We start from the raw sequence: 14,226 nt of genomic DNA on the forward strand, positions 1-14,226 counted from the left end.
AAATAAACAACCTCAAGTTATTGCACTAGCTATCAGTATAGCTTGTTGCATCTCACTCAGGTTTATGTTTGTTTTTTTTTGCCTCAAGTTGCTGGTAGTTTTCAACGTTTCCCAGAATGTTTTTTGTGAGGCTCCGGAGAACAAGCCTGAACATGTTGAATTCTGCTGCATAGCCTTAATGTGCAGGTGGAGTCATAGAGCAAAAATAATACATGTTCTAGTACAAGTGACTCCTGCTGCCATTGTCTATTGTCACTAATAGACAAAACTTCCTGCTCTGAAATTTAAAAATGACTAATAGTCCCAAAGATATCAAACTGTATATTACGCATAGTTTTTCAACTGTATATAATTCCAGTTTGTTGCTTCAGTCTCAGGGTTCTGATATTGCGGATGCTTGAAAAAGTCAAAGCTGAGCTTAACCTACTGGGACAGGTTCACATGTCTGATGCAAAAAAGGCTTGAGGCTTCTTTCACTTAAGAGTAGAAAAAGAAAAATGATCACTTATCAGAGCTTTGTGGGTTGACTGGTCAATAACACTGTCTCCTGCTTGTGTGGTTTAATCTGTCCCAAGTTCAGATGCAGGGAGGTGCTACCCTAACACAGCGGTGCCTGTTTAGACCCTGGTGCTCCTGAGCCTCGGCCTGACCCAAATTAGTGCTGTGAAGTCAACCATGGAAATGACTCGGTGGCACTGCAGGCGGGTGGAGGAGCCGGAAGATGGAGGAAGAGGCTTCACTGCCTAAAACAGGACTCATGGGAAAGACTGAGGGGGATGTTGACTGAGAATACATACAAAGGGTTGTTGAGGTCGAGCCGGCAGCTTTAAATAACTTGGGAACACTAGTGTGATAATTGTGCACGTTATATGGGAATTTAGGTAATTTTAAGTATTACTGAAGGGACTGTCATTAGTTTTGCTGGTATTTGGTCAAAAGCTAAAGTACTGATGGGCTTCAGTGGAAAAGTCAGGGGATCAACAGTCTGTAGGATTCATCATCTGGGTACCATGACAGCGAAATAGTTTGTCTTGACCAAAATGGTGGACCGACCAACTATCATAACCCCTAAAAGCCATGCTGCTGGAATGGCTCAAATAATATACTGACAATAAAAATGTACAATCACTATTTCAAATATGATTATTGTGGATAATGTCCAAAATGCTCATAGCAAGTGGGAGGTGTTTGTACCTGTAGAAGTGTACATGCCACCCCACCCCTATAAATCCCATGAGATGTGGGCTTTCATTCAAAAGGACTTTATTAACTCAATTACACTTTCTGTGTCAAGTTATTCACTGCTCTGAGTCGAGGGTTTACCAGGGAAGTAAATACCCGAGTGCCGCAGTCCAAAACCCCAGCTCAAATTACTGTCGTTAGACCAAACATCTCCTTTGGGCGCGATAATAATAACCGCCTCTGAGGGGAAGACGGGCCTGTGACACTCCAGTCCACGGAAACAAGAGGGGCAGAGCCCTGGAATACAACCCCACAGAACAGCTCATGTCACTATTTTACCCCCCGACCCCCTCCCATCAGATCCCCCACTATATGGACCCTCATCTTTCCCTCACGCAGAGTGCCACAGACTCTGGGAACCAGCCAGACCTGCTATGAAGGAGGGTCATGAGAGGGTCAAAGCAGAAGCAGCCATGTTACTGTTGCACAAGTACAGAAACTACACGACTGCAGGTGATGGCACATATCAGTCAAAAAGAACACCCTGAATTCCAGACACCATTTTTCTCTTTTAATAACAAAACAATTGTAAATATAAAAAAAGTATGTGATGACAACCATAATAAAATACATAAACTGCTATGGCAACAAAACATTCACAATTCTTTAATCTTTCTTTTAATACAAACTATTTCCACTACTCTCTGCAACCGTAAATAATAGAAAGTAAACTTAAGAGGCATATAGTTTACATAGACATTACAAGACAAGGCCTTGAGATTGACACTGTGCCTCCGAGTTCGTTATCCGTGTTATACGATATACGGCTCTAGGTTCTGTGTACTTTTAGGATTTAAACGAGGGCACAAATAGATGTTGGTTTTGCAGACATGCTCCACAGGGAATCGAATACACTTTATCAATCCAAACTTAATGCCATGCTTCCGTTTTCAAGACTGGGGAAATCACACATTTCTAAAGACGAAATTGGGATGTATTAGTCATTCTTTAGCGTCGCCCAGTCTTCGCAGTAGGTTACATCGGTCTCCAAATGTTGCTGGAAATGTGAACAGTCACTAATGAGTCTGTAATGCTCCACTTAAAGAATCTCAATTTCACATCATTCCTAAAGAATGAAAGAAAATTAATTCTCTGTGTGCCATTACTTGAGTAAAGGCAATGATGCAAAGTGTTGTCAGGGACCTCCAAGATCTTTCACGTTCAGAAATATCAACAGTTTATGGGGAAAACCTCTGTATTTTCTCATTAACTGCTTTAGTTGGTCCCACAGTCCTAAGTTTGCAGGAACTGGGTGAGGCGATCTCAGACACTGGGGGTGGGATGAGCCTGTTGAGGGTTGCTGGCAGCTGTGGGAGTGGCCTGTCGGGGAAGTGTGTACATGGCGCCCAGGAACTGATCAGCAATGCGTCCGGCTTCGCGAAGCCCACTGAGCAGGGCGCCGTGAACTGTAGCGGGGTAATTCCTGATCGTGTGCTCCCCAGAGAAGAAGAGACGGGGGACAGGCTGAGAGAAAAACAGAAAAACCGCATTGATTGATGTTGGATTTTTCCAATATAATAAGGAATTCAATGAAAATATGGTATTGGTGAAACAAAACAAAAAAAAGTGTGGTAGTAAAATGCCAGAATGCATCAGTAAACGCATAAATATGACAAAAAATAAAACAGCAAAAATAATAATCTGTGGAGAATAAACTGCTCCGCTTTGGTTTGGTTGAGTATTGTGGGCAGGCTGGGACGCCTTCTATCCCTCGCCTTCTCACACAAACAGACTCAACTTAAAAAAAAAAGGTACTATATAAAAGCTTTAATATAGCAACAAATAACTAATTGCTACGTAAAGATATGGTGGAGTAATGTCTACCTGAGCAGAGAATGATTTCACTCTCCCACTGTGTGTGTGTGTGTGTGTGTGTGTTGTAATCTCTGCTTCTCCTTGCTTTGTTTAGGTAGCCAGGACGGTCGCTCATTGTCGTGCATGCCAGTCTCTGTTGTGCCCCACTGGCTAGCTAATTGCCACTGCGCTCTTACGTCAGTTACCGCACATGACGCCCCCGACCCAAGGCATAAGAAGCGTAGCGTTGTGTACTTTACCTGTGAGGCTCCTGGTATGGCGGGGCCAGGTGTGATGGGTTGTGCCATGAGGTCATAGTCGTTGCCCGAAGAACCTGCTGCAACGTACGAGTAGGAGCCCCGAGCCCAGGGGTCTGCACGCCAACGAGTGACCACAGTTTCCTTTGGCTGCCAAGACGACAAACAACACATACTTCTGAGGAGTTTCCATGATGTGAGAGGAACCTGTTAACAGTTGGATGGTGAACAGTTCCAACGCTGGCCTCCATGCATATGATTCTGTCCCATTAGAAACCATAAGCAACTGATTTATAATGACGGGTGGTTTGGATACGACTCCAGGGCCTTTCATATGCGCTCGCTGTGTTAAGTTGTGCTGGTTATGGGGGTCAATTCAGGACAGATTTGACATTCCACTCAAAGTACTGGAAAAACCAGAAAAAACACTAATGATGGAGCTTAAAGATAAAAACCCAGCACTACTTTTCTGTAAACAACAAACATGATGAAGTTATATTTGAACAAATCTGCCAGCTTGTCAAATTGTGTAAACTGTGTTTGAGGGGAATAAACAATTTGGTATGTGGACTAGGGGTTAAGTTCAAGAATAACGGCATGTGAGGGTTTTTGTCATGGATGATTCCCAATTGTGTACCTGCGGGACAGCGCTGCTTCCAAATATTCCTTTGAGAATGGCAAGGCAGCGCCCGACAATCACGTCATCACTGATGTTCTCCATGATGCCAGCGGCCTCTCCGGCCATCAGAGCGAGGAGGATCGGGGCTGAAGGAGAAAAAAAAAAAAAAACGTTGATGAATATATTAAGATAAGCAAAGGACGGACACAAACACGCAAAACAAAAACATCTCATCACCTTTGTAGAGGTTCCAGAAAAGGAAGAGTTCGCCGCGACTTGCTGTGGTAGAGCCGACATGACCAAACAGGTTGACACTGGGATCCCAGAACACGCGATCAAAACACAACACCACCTTCAGACAGGGAGGAACACAAAAGGTCACACATCGATCAATGTGCTTCTTTTGATCAAAAGTTCCATGGCCTGTGAGGCACATTTAGTTCCATCACTTGATAGTTATCAATGTGTGAATAGTTGCACGCCATCTGCTGGAGATGGAGATAGTAGCAGATCAGATTGCATAATAATGCAGTATTCTCCTCTGTGCTGCAGTAGAATGAGGAGATAAACTACTCTGCTGCAGTTGATGCTCAGCAACAGAGAGTGTACAAGAGCTGGTGGGCCAGGAGTGACGCAGAATCAGAATTCTGATCCAGTTAAAAACACACTGGCAAAAAGCACCGTTCATTCACACGAAGCTCCGATTGCCTCTCCAGTCCTATACTTTACACATTTTGAGCCCATCCTCCATCTGAGCCCAAATGTAAACCACGTTATGCAATATCAATGAGGCAATGAACACAATATTTATTTTTTCAGCCCATTATCACTGAAGGTCAAGTTCCTAGCATAAGGACACTGCAGCAGAACGAGAAGCAGGAGGTCTCTAAGGAACATTCTCATGGCAAAAGCACACATGATTTAAAACCTCACCAACACTGATTTGAACATTGTAACTCATTTAGAGACAAAACAGTTTGTACTGGTCTGCAGGGGGGAGGGGGGTGTTAGCGCTCAAGTCTCTGGCCTTCTACGTAAATGTCAGACTACTCAGGACCGTCTTGACTGCATTACACGTGTTCAAGACGTACCACTAGAATCTAGATGAGATTCTGTGGTTTGGCTGAGGAAAGAAGGCAGCAGCCGCAGTTTGATGAATACCAAGCACTATACCTTGTTGAGGTTGCCGAAGCCCATCCTCTGTATAGCAGATGTCTTCCACTCAGGCAGCGGCGGAACAAACTGCACAGCAGGGGGCTGCTGCTTCAGTACGCCGAGAGGCAAGGTGCACAGCACAGCATCACACTTGTATATGAAGGTCTGGGTCGTGGAGCGGGTGTTGACTGCTATCACCTCACAGCCTGGAGAAACCGTTTAAGACGCATTGTACATCCACATGACCATCAATCAATAGAGGAACGTGTGGCCAAAAGCGTCCACACACACACACACACACACACACGTACCAGAAGCTGTGTACCGGACCTGCCGCACTGCTGTGTTTAGTTTGATGTCCAAGCCTTCAGCCAGGGCCACAGGAACACATGAATAACCATTCCTTACTGTCAGGTGGCTGCCAGTGAACTCAAAGTCATCATCCTGTGTATAAAGTAATAATGTGTCACACAGTAGCACAATTAAATCCCCAAAAGTAATAAAACTGGATGGCAGAGGCATCTCATAGTTAATCTTGTTATGAACATGGGTTTGTAAGAGGACTTTGGGTCTTTGCAATGAAAGACCATCGTAAGGACTACGAAGTTATAACATTTAAAAATGGGTTCATGTTTATACCTGATCCCAATGCTTGAGAGAAAGGGTGGAGAGGGGCGTAGCATTGGCAAACTCCAAGTTGGCAAAGTGCCAGTCCAGGATCTGCCGATCCCTGGATGACAGGTAAACATCACTGTGGGAAAGAAGGGAAGAAAAGAGACATGGTGATGAGAGATTAGAGGCACAGGTTTACTCACGCAAAAGCAGAAAACAATTAACTCAAAACATAATACATATTTGAACACATACGTTATCTGTAAAAAAAAAAAAAAATGTAATTGACAAACTGCCACAATACTAACACAGGTAAACATCTGTTGCCAATGGCCTCAGGGCTCCAACACCAATTATCTGGTATTACCATTAATGACAGACCATTTGCACTCCAGCTCAGAAGCCAATATTGCTTCAACATAGCTTGGATAGGTCCTGATTAGAACAATTAAAAAATAAGAATACTTGAGCAGTGACATCTCAAATGAATGTACTGATCCAATCCAGACCAACAAGTAGCTGCTGCCTCTGTTCCCAGCGGGATTCAACTAAGTGCTTCATGTTATTTTTTATTACACTGAACCATTTCATACCCTGGCATATTTTTGCTTTATGTTCTCAAATAGACATGTTTTACTGCCTTTGACAGCAACCATTAATTAAACAGAATAATGACATGTATACTGTGAAGGTATCTAGTCATAATACATTGTGATCAAAAAGAGTGATTTAACCATGAAACAAAAGATGGTGCTCAAAAAGAATGGGGGAAGAAAGAGAGACAAGCTAAAATTTCATTCCGGCCACTACGTCTTCATCAGTACCCACTGGTTAACTGGGTTGGTTACCTGGGTGGATTGGCCTCCAGCTCCTGCAGCCTCTCCTCCAGCTTGACCTGCAGCTCCACCAACTCGTCATACTCCTACACGGGGACAAGGCACACAGCAAGGAGACGTATACGTCTTAATTTAATCTATTTAGTATTACTGCAGGGAAATACTGATATAATGACAACACATTATTTGATAATTGTGATTATGAATATGTATCACAATTGCATTTTCAATTAAAACTAATGAGCTAACTTAATGAGAAAAGTAATTAAGAAGCAAAACTATTATATATTATAACAATTTCTTGCAATATTCACCATCGGAGTGAATTATAACAAATAATTCTCACACTGAATTTGTCAGACTTAAGGAGCTGGGGACGAATGGTGTGGTGTGTGTGTACTTAAAGATACACACCCAGAGGGTTTCAGGTCAAGCAGAAAGGACAAGCAAGCGCTGACTCAACCTGTTCATCAGTTCACCACAATAGAACCAACTACAGCAGAGAGTGCAGCGTCTGGTAATACCAATTACCACCTACATAGAGTCAAGTCTAGGACATTTTACATCCGAATGACGCCACCAAGCTGAACTGGGAAAATACTACAAATGGAAAGAATACTGAGAAATACCCCAGCAAAAATATCCTGACACAGCCTTAAATCTTGTTATACGGTGTAGTCTTGCATGTCAAGAGAACACACACACACACACACATTCTGTCTTCCTGAAAGTTTGTGTGTCTATAGGCAGACACAAAGACAGTCAGACGGTGATTCAAAGTCTTGAAGTCGGGTTTTTTTTTAGACAGCGGATGGGTAGCAGATAAACACCACCTGTGTTTAAACCAACTAAAACCTCCTTCTAAAATACACACATAGCAGTAGTGGAGGTGATTTATCTGAAGCAAAAATAAAACTGCAGCGCTCACTCTAATAATACATCCAACCGAGGCATTAAACCACTTAAACACAGCCTGTCTGGTTTACTTAGAGAGCACAGTATTAAAATTCTCAAGACATCCACCCTAAAATATCCATTGTTTATACCTCTGCATTTCAATACCTTTACAAATGTTTCGATTTACACAACAAATATGTTTCCGCCCGCCAAGTTATGGCGGTCAACTTTCTGACCCACAGGTACACCTAATAATTATCAAAGGAAACCTAATACTTCAAACTACAGCAACATACACTATGCAACACCACAAAACCAGTAGGGAAAAGTTTGCGTTTAAACCTGATAGTAATGGAAACATCACATAGGAATCTGTTCTAGACAACATGATGATGTAAGAACTCTATTGTAACCTTCTTCTGATCACATTTTCTCTTTTTTTTCTGAAATAAGTGTTTTTGCTTACTTTGCAGAGCGTGGTGAGGTCGCGGTTCTTGCTCTTCACCAGGAACTCAGCTGTGATATCTCTTGGTGGTTTGACTTCACTGGCCTCTTTATACTGCTGATGGAGCTCCTTAACCCGTTCCTTAGTGGTCACCATCTAAAAAGGAGAATGAGGAAAAGAGAGAAAGGGGAAAGAAGTCATGAAATAATAGTGGATGAAAGAAGAAAAAAAAAAAAAAAAAAAAAAAACACACACATACAACTGTGGGTTGGTTATGTTGTTAAAAATCAAACACCCCGTATTCAGAGCCTAAAATAAAACCAGTAGTGATCCAGTAACCTGCTTGTGTTACTGTAATGGCACTGTTTGAGTGCTAAATATGTCACAAATGTAACTCAGTGTACTCCATCTATTAGCTCTCTTAGTGAATACAATCAAACAAACATAACTGACAAACCAAATGCTAGAAGTTCCAGCAGTAATTTAATGTTGAGTCTAATTTCCGATCATGTTTTTTTGACAATTTAAAAAGAAAATGAAAAGTTCTCCACCACTTTGCAAGATTTCCCTTTGAGTCGTCTTAAAGAAATAGTTAATCGTTTCAGGAAATCCACATATTTGTATGTCTTTCCGAGAGTTAGACAAAAAGATCGCTACCACTCTCTTGCACTCACCTTATTGAGAAGATCCCTGAGGTCTTCCTGAGTCTTTACAATCTTCTTCCAGTGTTCTATCTGCTCATCTTTTACATGTTTTTCCTGCAGCCTGCACACACACACACACACCATATTGGAATAAGTGTTTGTGTATACATCTCTATGTTGGATACAAATGTGCAGGACACATCTCCTTTATGTGAGCTCATGTAGTGTACACCATACTCACTGTATGACCACCTCCAAGGCCTGTCCTAGAGAAACAGGTTTGTTGTTGAGGAAATTAAAGTCCAGCTGGTGGCTGAGGAAGGAGGTGGCTTCCAGCAATCTGTTGAACTCTTGCTCCACCATCTCATCCTTTTCTTTTGGTACCTAGATACAACATGACACCATTGGACATCAGTCTCAATAATGACAGCAGTGATGGAATTTATAGTAAAATAAAAAAGACAAAAGCATGCCAGACTCAACTGAAGCTAAAGGCACAGAAAGTATTACAACTGGTACAATAAGCAGAATTTCACTAGAAAACTTTTTGACTTAATTCATGGCATTTATAAATCACTTCATAATCCAACTTGTAACCAAGTCTATTTTTCTCCTGTGTCATGAAGTTAACTCAGAGTGCCTAATAAAAACAGAAGAAACAGATATGGAATGCATTGCATACATAAATAAAATAAATACATACACTTGTGCATCGTTCACCCTTGAGTAGTCCACCAGAAGATTACCATGGCGGTTGAGAAGACAAGAGGGAAGAGAGAGGGGGGGAGAGAGAGAGAAAACATATGAAGTAAACACAACTTTAACCTCAAACAGGTTTGCACAAAAATAAAACATGGTCATTTAATTTGCCTTTTCCTGCACAGGAGGAAACCAGTTACACATTATGTGGATGCTTCTAGAGCCCTTCTGGCTGGTCTCTACTTCAAGAGAAGTGCCCCGAACATGAACCTAAACATCCTACTACTGTTGCTGCCACTTGACGGACAGCACAACAATTAGTGGGGAAAACACTGTTTATTTCCAATTTAATAACATTAGGCTATATCTGTTTTCTGGTGTGCTTTGCTCTGAAAGGAACCGGAGCTGTTGATTAAATGCTTTCAAGCAGTTAAATGAATCCTCCTCCCAGTGTATTTTTGTGGCTTATGAAAAGCCAGATCTCTGCCTCAGGACAACGGGGCTTGGAGAACAGCTATAAACCAAGACACATAGCATTTGTATCCCAAGAGGTAACTTTTGTGCATAAGTAAACATCTTCTGTTGAAGGAAGTAAACAACACAAGGTCTTGGTTTAATTTTTATTTTTTAAATGTGGATACACATGTCTAATGCTATTGTAGCCAGAGATTAGCCATTTGAACATCAAAAATGTCAGTATGACTGAAGCAGGTTGGACCCAATAACATGCACTTTTTGCCATCTATAAAATTGTTAAGTCATGGCTCAGCTTTACGAGTAAACTCTTTACAATTACTTTGAGTATTTAACCGCTTTCAGGCATCTCTGGATTCTACTCGTTTGTATGAGAAAACCCAGCTTGCCTATGGGAGAATAGTGGACGAAATACAACTACATTTTCTGATTATGTAATGTCATTATACTCACAGCCTGGCCATTGGCTTCATACAGTGGACACTTCTGTTTGATCTTGGCCAGCTCCATGTTAACCTGCTTGCTGATCACTGCCATTGGATTCCCTCCTGAACATGGACACACAGTTGACAATGACACAGCATAAACCTGGACAATAACACCCTCTACAGGTCATTTTTAGTAACTGTAGAATCTCTATGATAACTTCTATCTGACTTTGTGAAAAGAAACTACCTCAAATCTAGGTTGATGATAATGTGTTATGATTAGACAATAGAGATTTATATGATGCTTTGACTTTTGTATTGACTTAAAACAGTTTATGTATCTTACCCAGCCCAGTCACCACCATGGCTCCCAGATCAGCTACATAGTTGCCCTTCCTAAATGTGGCCACTCTGCCTCCAACACGGTCCTGCATGGAAAAAGCAAAGTAAGTTTAGGCCACTCAATTAGTTATCATCTAAACCCTTATAAATGTGTATTTATAGTGTGGTACCAATCTCAAAATGCTAGCGATTGTAAGATAAGATCTGGTTAAGATAATGTGACAAATTAAAGATAAATAAGTGAGAGAACCTGTTGAAGACCTACCCTGGCCTCCAATACTGTAACATCCATCCCGAAGCTTTGCAACTGCCTGGCTGCAGCTAGACCAGACACACCTCCACCAATGACTATAACCTTTCCGGTCTTCTTCGCTGCAACAACAAACATTAACTCAGTATCCTTACAGTACCAGGTCAGTGTCTGAATTAGTCGGAGTAGCTAGTAAAGCCAAAGTAGCTAATAAATCCCAAACTCAGACAATCACTTCTATAAACCAGATCTTTTTGTGGGGGATATAAATCAAAGACATTTTTGCCTTAAATCCAACGTGGCTTGAAGAAGACATAAATTATAGCAAATGGCTAGTGATATTTTATTTGTGCAGTGAAGGAAGTGAACTTACTTGGTAAAGGCTTGACCCTCTTGTAAATGCCAAAGTTAATGAGACCGTGCCTTTCTAAGTAGCTGTGTATTCTATGAACCAGCACAGCATCACCTAAAAAGAGAAAAAGAGCACATTCAACCTCAACGACAATTGTTTACTACAAAGTAAAAAAAGAAAAAAAATGTAGACAAAGAAATGTTTAATGTTTATGTTTTAATGTCTCACTGTTATATGGAGCTTCAAGCTGCTGTGCTGTGGCCTCAAATGTTAGCTGGATTTTAGGGTTGTCCAGCCAAAGTTGGAGCTGTATGAGGTTAATATTAATTAAGTAATTAGTACACATTTAAAACAATGATCCCGAAGTCCTTAGTTTTGCAATAGAAAGTAATGCGTCTACGTTGGCACTTACCGTACGGTTGCGGATATAGAGGAAGACCTTCTGAGTCTGCTGGGGACCAGTTATGATGTCAGGGAAGCAGGCAGCCTCCTGGGATGTCATACGGTCATGAGGAAGACGACTCTGGAAAGCAGCTCCTTCGACACCTAAAAATGAACACACATATCACTATTCTATTAAAAGCATTGAGTGTGATTTAGAATCAATTTAAGACAAAAGGAGAGAGCATTCATGTGCAATGAGCTCCAAAATGAGATTGAACACAAAGCAAATTACAAGACTGAACAACACAGCCTTCAAGTTAGCAGAGAAAAATCTCTCCACTCTGCCTTTAAGAAAAAAAATCAGACTTTTTATTACACACTAAGATTTTTTCTTCAACCAAAACATGTTTAATTTCCCTGCTTCGTGCTGATGCATCAAGTTTCAGACTGACCAGACGGCTCCTCTGGTTCACTGTCATTCTCTTCCTCTGGTGGAGGAGGTGGTGGAGGGATGACTTGCTTCCTCTCTTTTTCTGCCTTGGCGTTCCTCTCCTCCTCAGAGTAATATTCGTCCTCCGACAGATTAGCCAGGCTTTCGTCCATCTCGCGGTATTCCACCTGCAGCGTTAGGCACAATAAAAGCATCATAAACACCAGCGTTGCGGTGTATTAATTGGTGTGCGCCCATGTCACTTACAGTAGAAGTGCCAAAACCTTTCTGGGAATAAGAAACAAATACCAAGAACATCGGCAAATATTATGAGACATTACCTCTGTTGCTAATTTCCACTGGTGCACATATGCAAGTGAGAACCTGTGACATCAGCTAGAGAGCAATATTGCAGTTGCAAAAGTTGTATTGATCCTTTAAAGAAAACAAATGTTCATTAAAATACATTGCAATGCCAGTACCAGATAAAAACTAATTTTCACTCTTATCAGTTTTGGCAGCTTCTTTTCCTCCCTGAGCGAGAGGATTCACAACCCTAAAATATTTACTTTTGCTCGCTTGCGACGACTCGTTCTGCGAACTTCAGCTGCGTCTTGGTCTGCCCCACCAGGGCCTGCTTGATGAGGTAATGGGGCTCCTCCAGGTTCCCCACTTGGGGATGACCTTTCCTTTTTCTTTACATCCATAGGGCCTGCAGCTGAGGCTGATGGACCAGTCTGGGCATCAGCAACAGGGGCCCTATCGCCTCCTGCTGCTCCCGCAGAAGATGTAGAGGAGGAGCCAGCATCTGACTTCTTGCTAGACAGCATCATGGATGACGTTGGAGGCCTCTCCTGAACAGAGGGGACATATTCTTGATGAAAGCCATGAAAATGAAACATACAACAGCCCAAGGGAAATGGTCGAAATTTGACTGTTCAAAATACTATGATTAATGAAAAAAAAAAGAATTATTCCTAAAAGAAAAGATGAAAATGATGTGTTGGTTGTGTGCTGAAAACAACCAAAAATAAACACAACACTTTGTGACCTTTGCGGTACCCCCAAATGTGTTTGTCTACAACATATACAATATAAAAAGCAAAAAAAAAAAAAGCTGACTCACTTACTAGTGTTTTTAACACAAATTAACTTAAGAAATAAAAGTTTACAACAACTCGTCACTTTTCTGCTCGGGGCAGTGCAGGCACCTGCAACAAAAGGCTAACAAACACTATACTGTCACATCTGCATCACTGAATGATTTAATCAAAGTTAGCTAATAGGGCATGAATGGCTTTTGATGGTTTATGAAAGGAGGACTCCATGGTGACAGTAACCTTGTCTTGTTTTACCCATTTCTCCGTGCACCTGGTATTATCCATTCAAACACTAAGAAATGAAGACAGAACCAGAAGTATGGTTACGAACAGGCTAAACTGGACAAAAACAATGTTGGCCTTTCACATAACATCCATTAAGATTTTGCTAAACATTTTTTTGAAAAATTGCCACTGCGGTTATATCACAAGACATACAAATGTGTTTCACCGGTTGATTAGGATTAACAGAGTCAGAAATCCTGAGCGAGTTTTAACACATTTAATCATTAAAACAGCCGTTAGGCGCGCACACATTGATTGTGCCGAGTTCCCGAGTTCCACTGTGAACAAGTTGACTTTTGGAAACGTTAGCGAGGAGATTCAGAGCAAAGCTAGCAGCGGACCGACGTTAGCTTGCGGTAGCTAACGCTAGCTCGGTACTTGACAGCTAACATTACTCGCAAACAGGGCAGACGAATGCGATGTTATATTCCTTTCATAAAAGGTGCGGCGGAAGTTGTGCTGCAAACACACATTGAAGCGCTTCTGAATGCATTTCCTTTCAAATGTATATTACGAGACAATGCTATGCTAGTTCGTTAGCGGCGCTAACAATGAGAACTGGTTAGCACCAACAGCAGCAGGTGCGACCTCGAGAAACAAAAAGCGCCGGCCTCGCTTTCTAAATGGGTGTGAATGTATACACTGGCCGAGTGTTAGGCACACTCCCCTGCACCAGGGATCTGTGTTTACAGCGTTAAACATTGGAAATGTGAATATTACCTCTCGGTCCTCCAAAGATGTCAACACAAAGACAGCACAGTAGCAGGTCTCCTTTCAATGAACTCGCTCGTGATTGGTAGATTGAAAACGTTGCCCACAGCGGAACAATTGGTCGAAATAGCTGTCAATCCCAAAAGAAAGTGGGCAGGGATTTCATACTAAAAAACTACTACACATTTTTATTTTTAAGTGTACGCTTATTAATGCACAGTCTGTTTCCAACACATAATCTTAATTGTTTTTCAGGTAACCTATAAAAGT

At 41.6% G+C, this 14,226-nt stretch overlaps 1 protein-coding gene across 3 annotated transcripts; it reads right to left on the reverse strand.

Moving 5' to 3' along the window:
- Positions 1-1,731: 1,731 nt before the first annotated feature.
- kdm1a (lysine (K)-specific demethylase 1a) lies at positions 1,732-14,107 on the reverse strand. Of its 3 annotated transcripts, none has more exons than XM_034525094.1 (22): positions 13,966-14,040; positions 13,201-13,252; positions 12,430-12,714; positions 11,883-12,051; positions 11,459-11,592; positions 11,275-11,353; positions 11,068-11,160; positions 10,710-10,816; positions 10,449-10,530; positions 10,128-10,222; positions 9,205-9,222; positions 8,743-8,885; positions 8,532-8,622; positions 7,879-8,013; positions 6,528-6,601; positions 5,707-5,818; positions 5,379-5,511; positions 5,086-5,273; positions 4,150-4,264; positions 3,931-4,058; positions 3,297-3,443; positions 1,732-2,706 (listed from the first exon to the last, which is right to left on the reverse strand). In XM_034525094.1, the coding sequence occupies exons 2-22, from the start codon at positions 13,243-13,245 to the stop codon at positions 2,506-2,508; spliced, it is 2,574 nt and encodes an 857-aa protein (XP_034380985.1). In that variant the 5' UTR covers positions 13,246-13,252; positions 13,966-14,040; the 3' UTR covers positions 1,732-2,505. The 3 variants fall into 3 exon arrangements, with proteins under 3 accessions (XP_034380985.1, XP_034380987.1, XP_034380988.1); XM_034525096.1 differs by having other exon boundaries at positions 13,216-13,252; positions 13,966-14,036; XM_034525097.1 differs by lacking the exon at positions 13,201-13,252 and having other exon boundaries at positions 13,966-14,107.
- Positions 14,108-14,226: the final 119 nt, after the last annotated feature.

The sequence above is a fragment of the Cyclopterus lumpus genome, chromosome 22 (assembly GCF_009769545.1).
Source record: "Cyclopterus lumpus isolate fCycLum1 chromosome 22, fCycLum1.pri, whole genome shotgun sequence".
Lineage (NCBI taxonomy): Eukaryota > Metazoa > Chordata > Actinopteri > Perciformes > Cyclopteridae > Cyclopterus > Cyclopterus lumpus.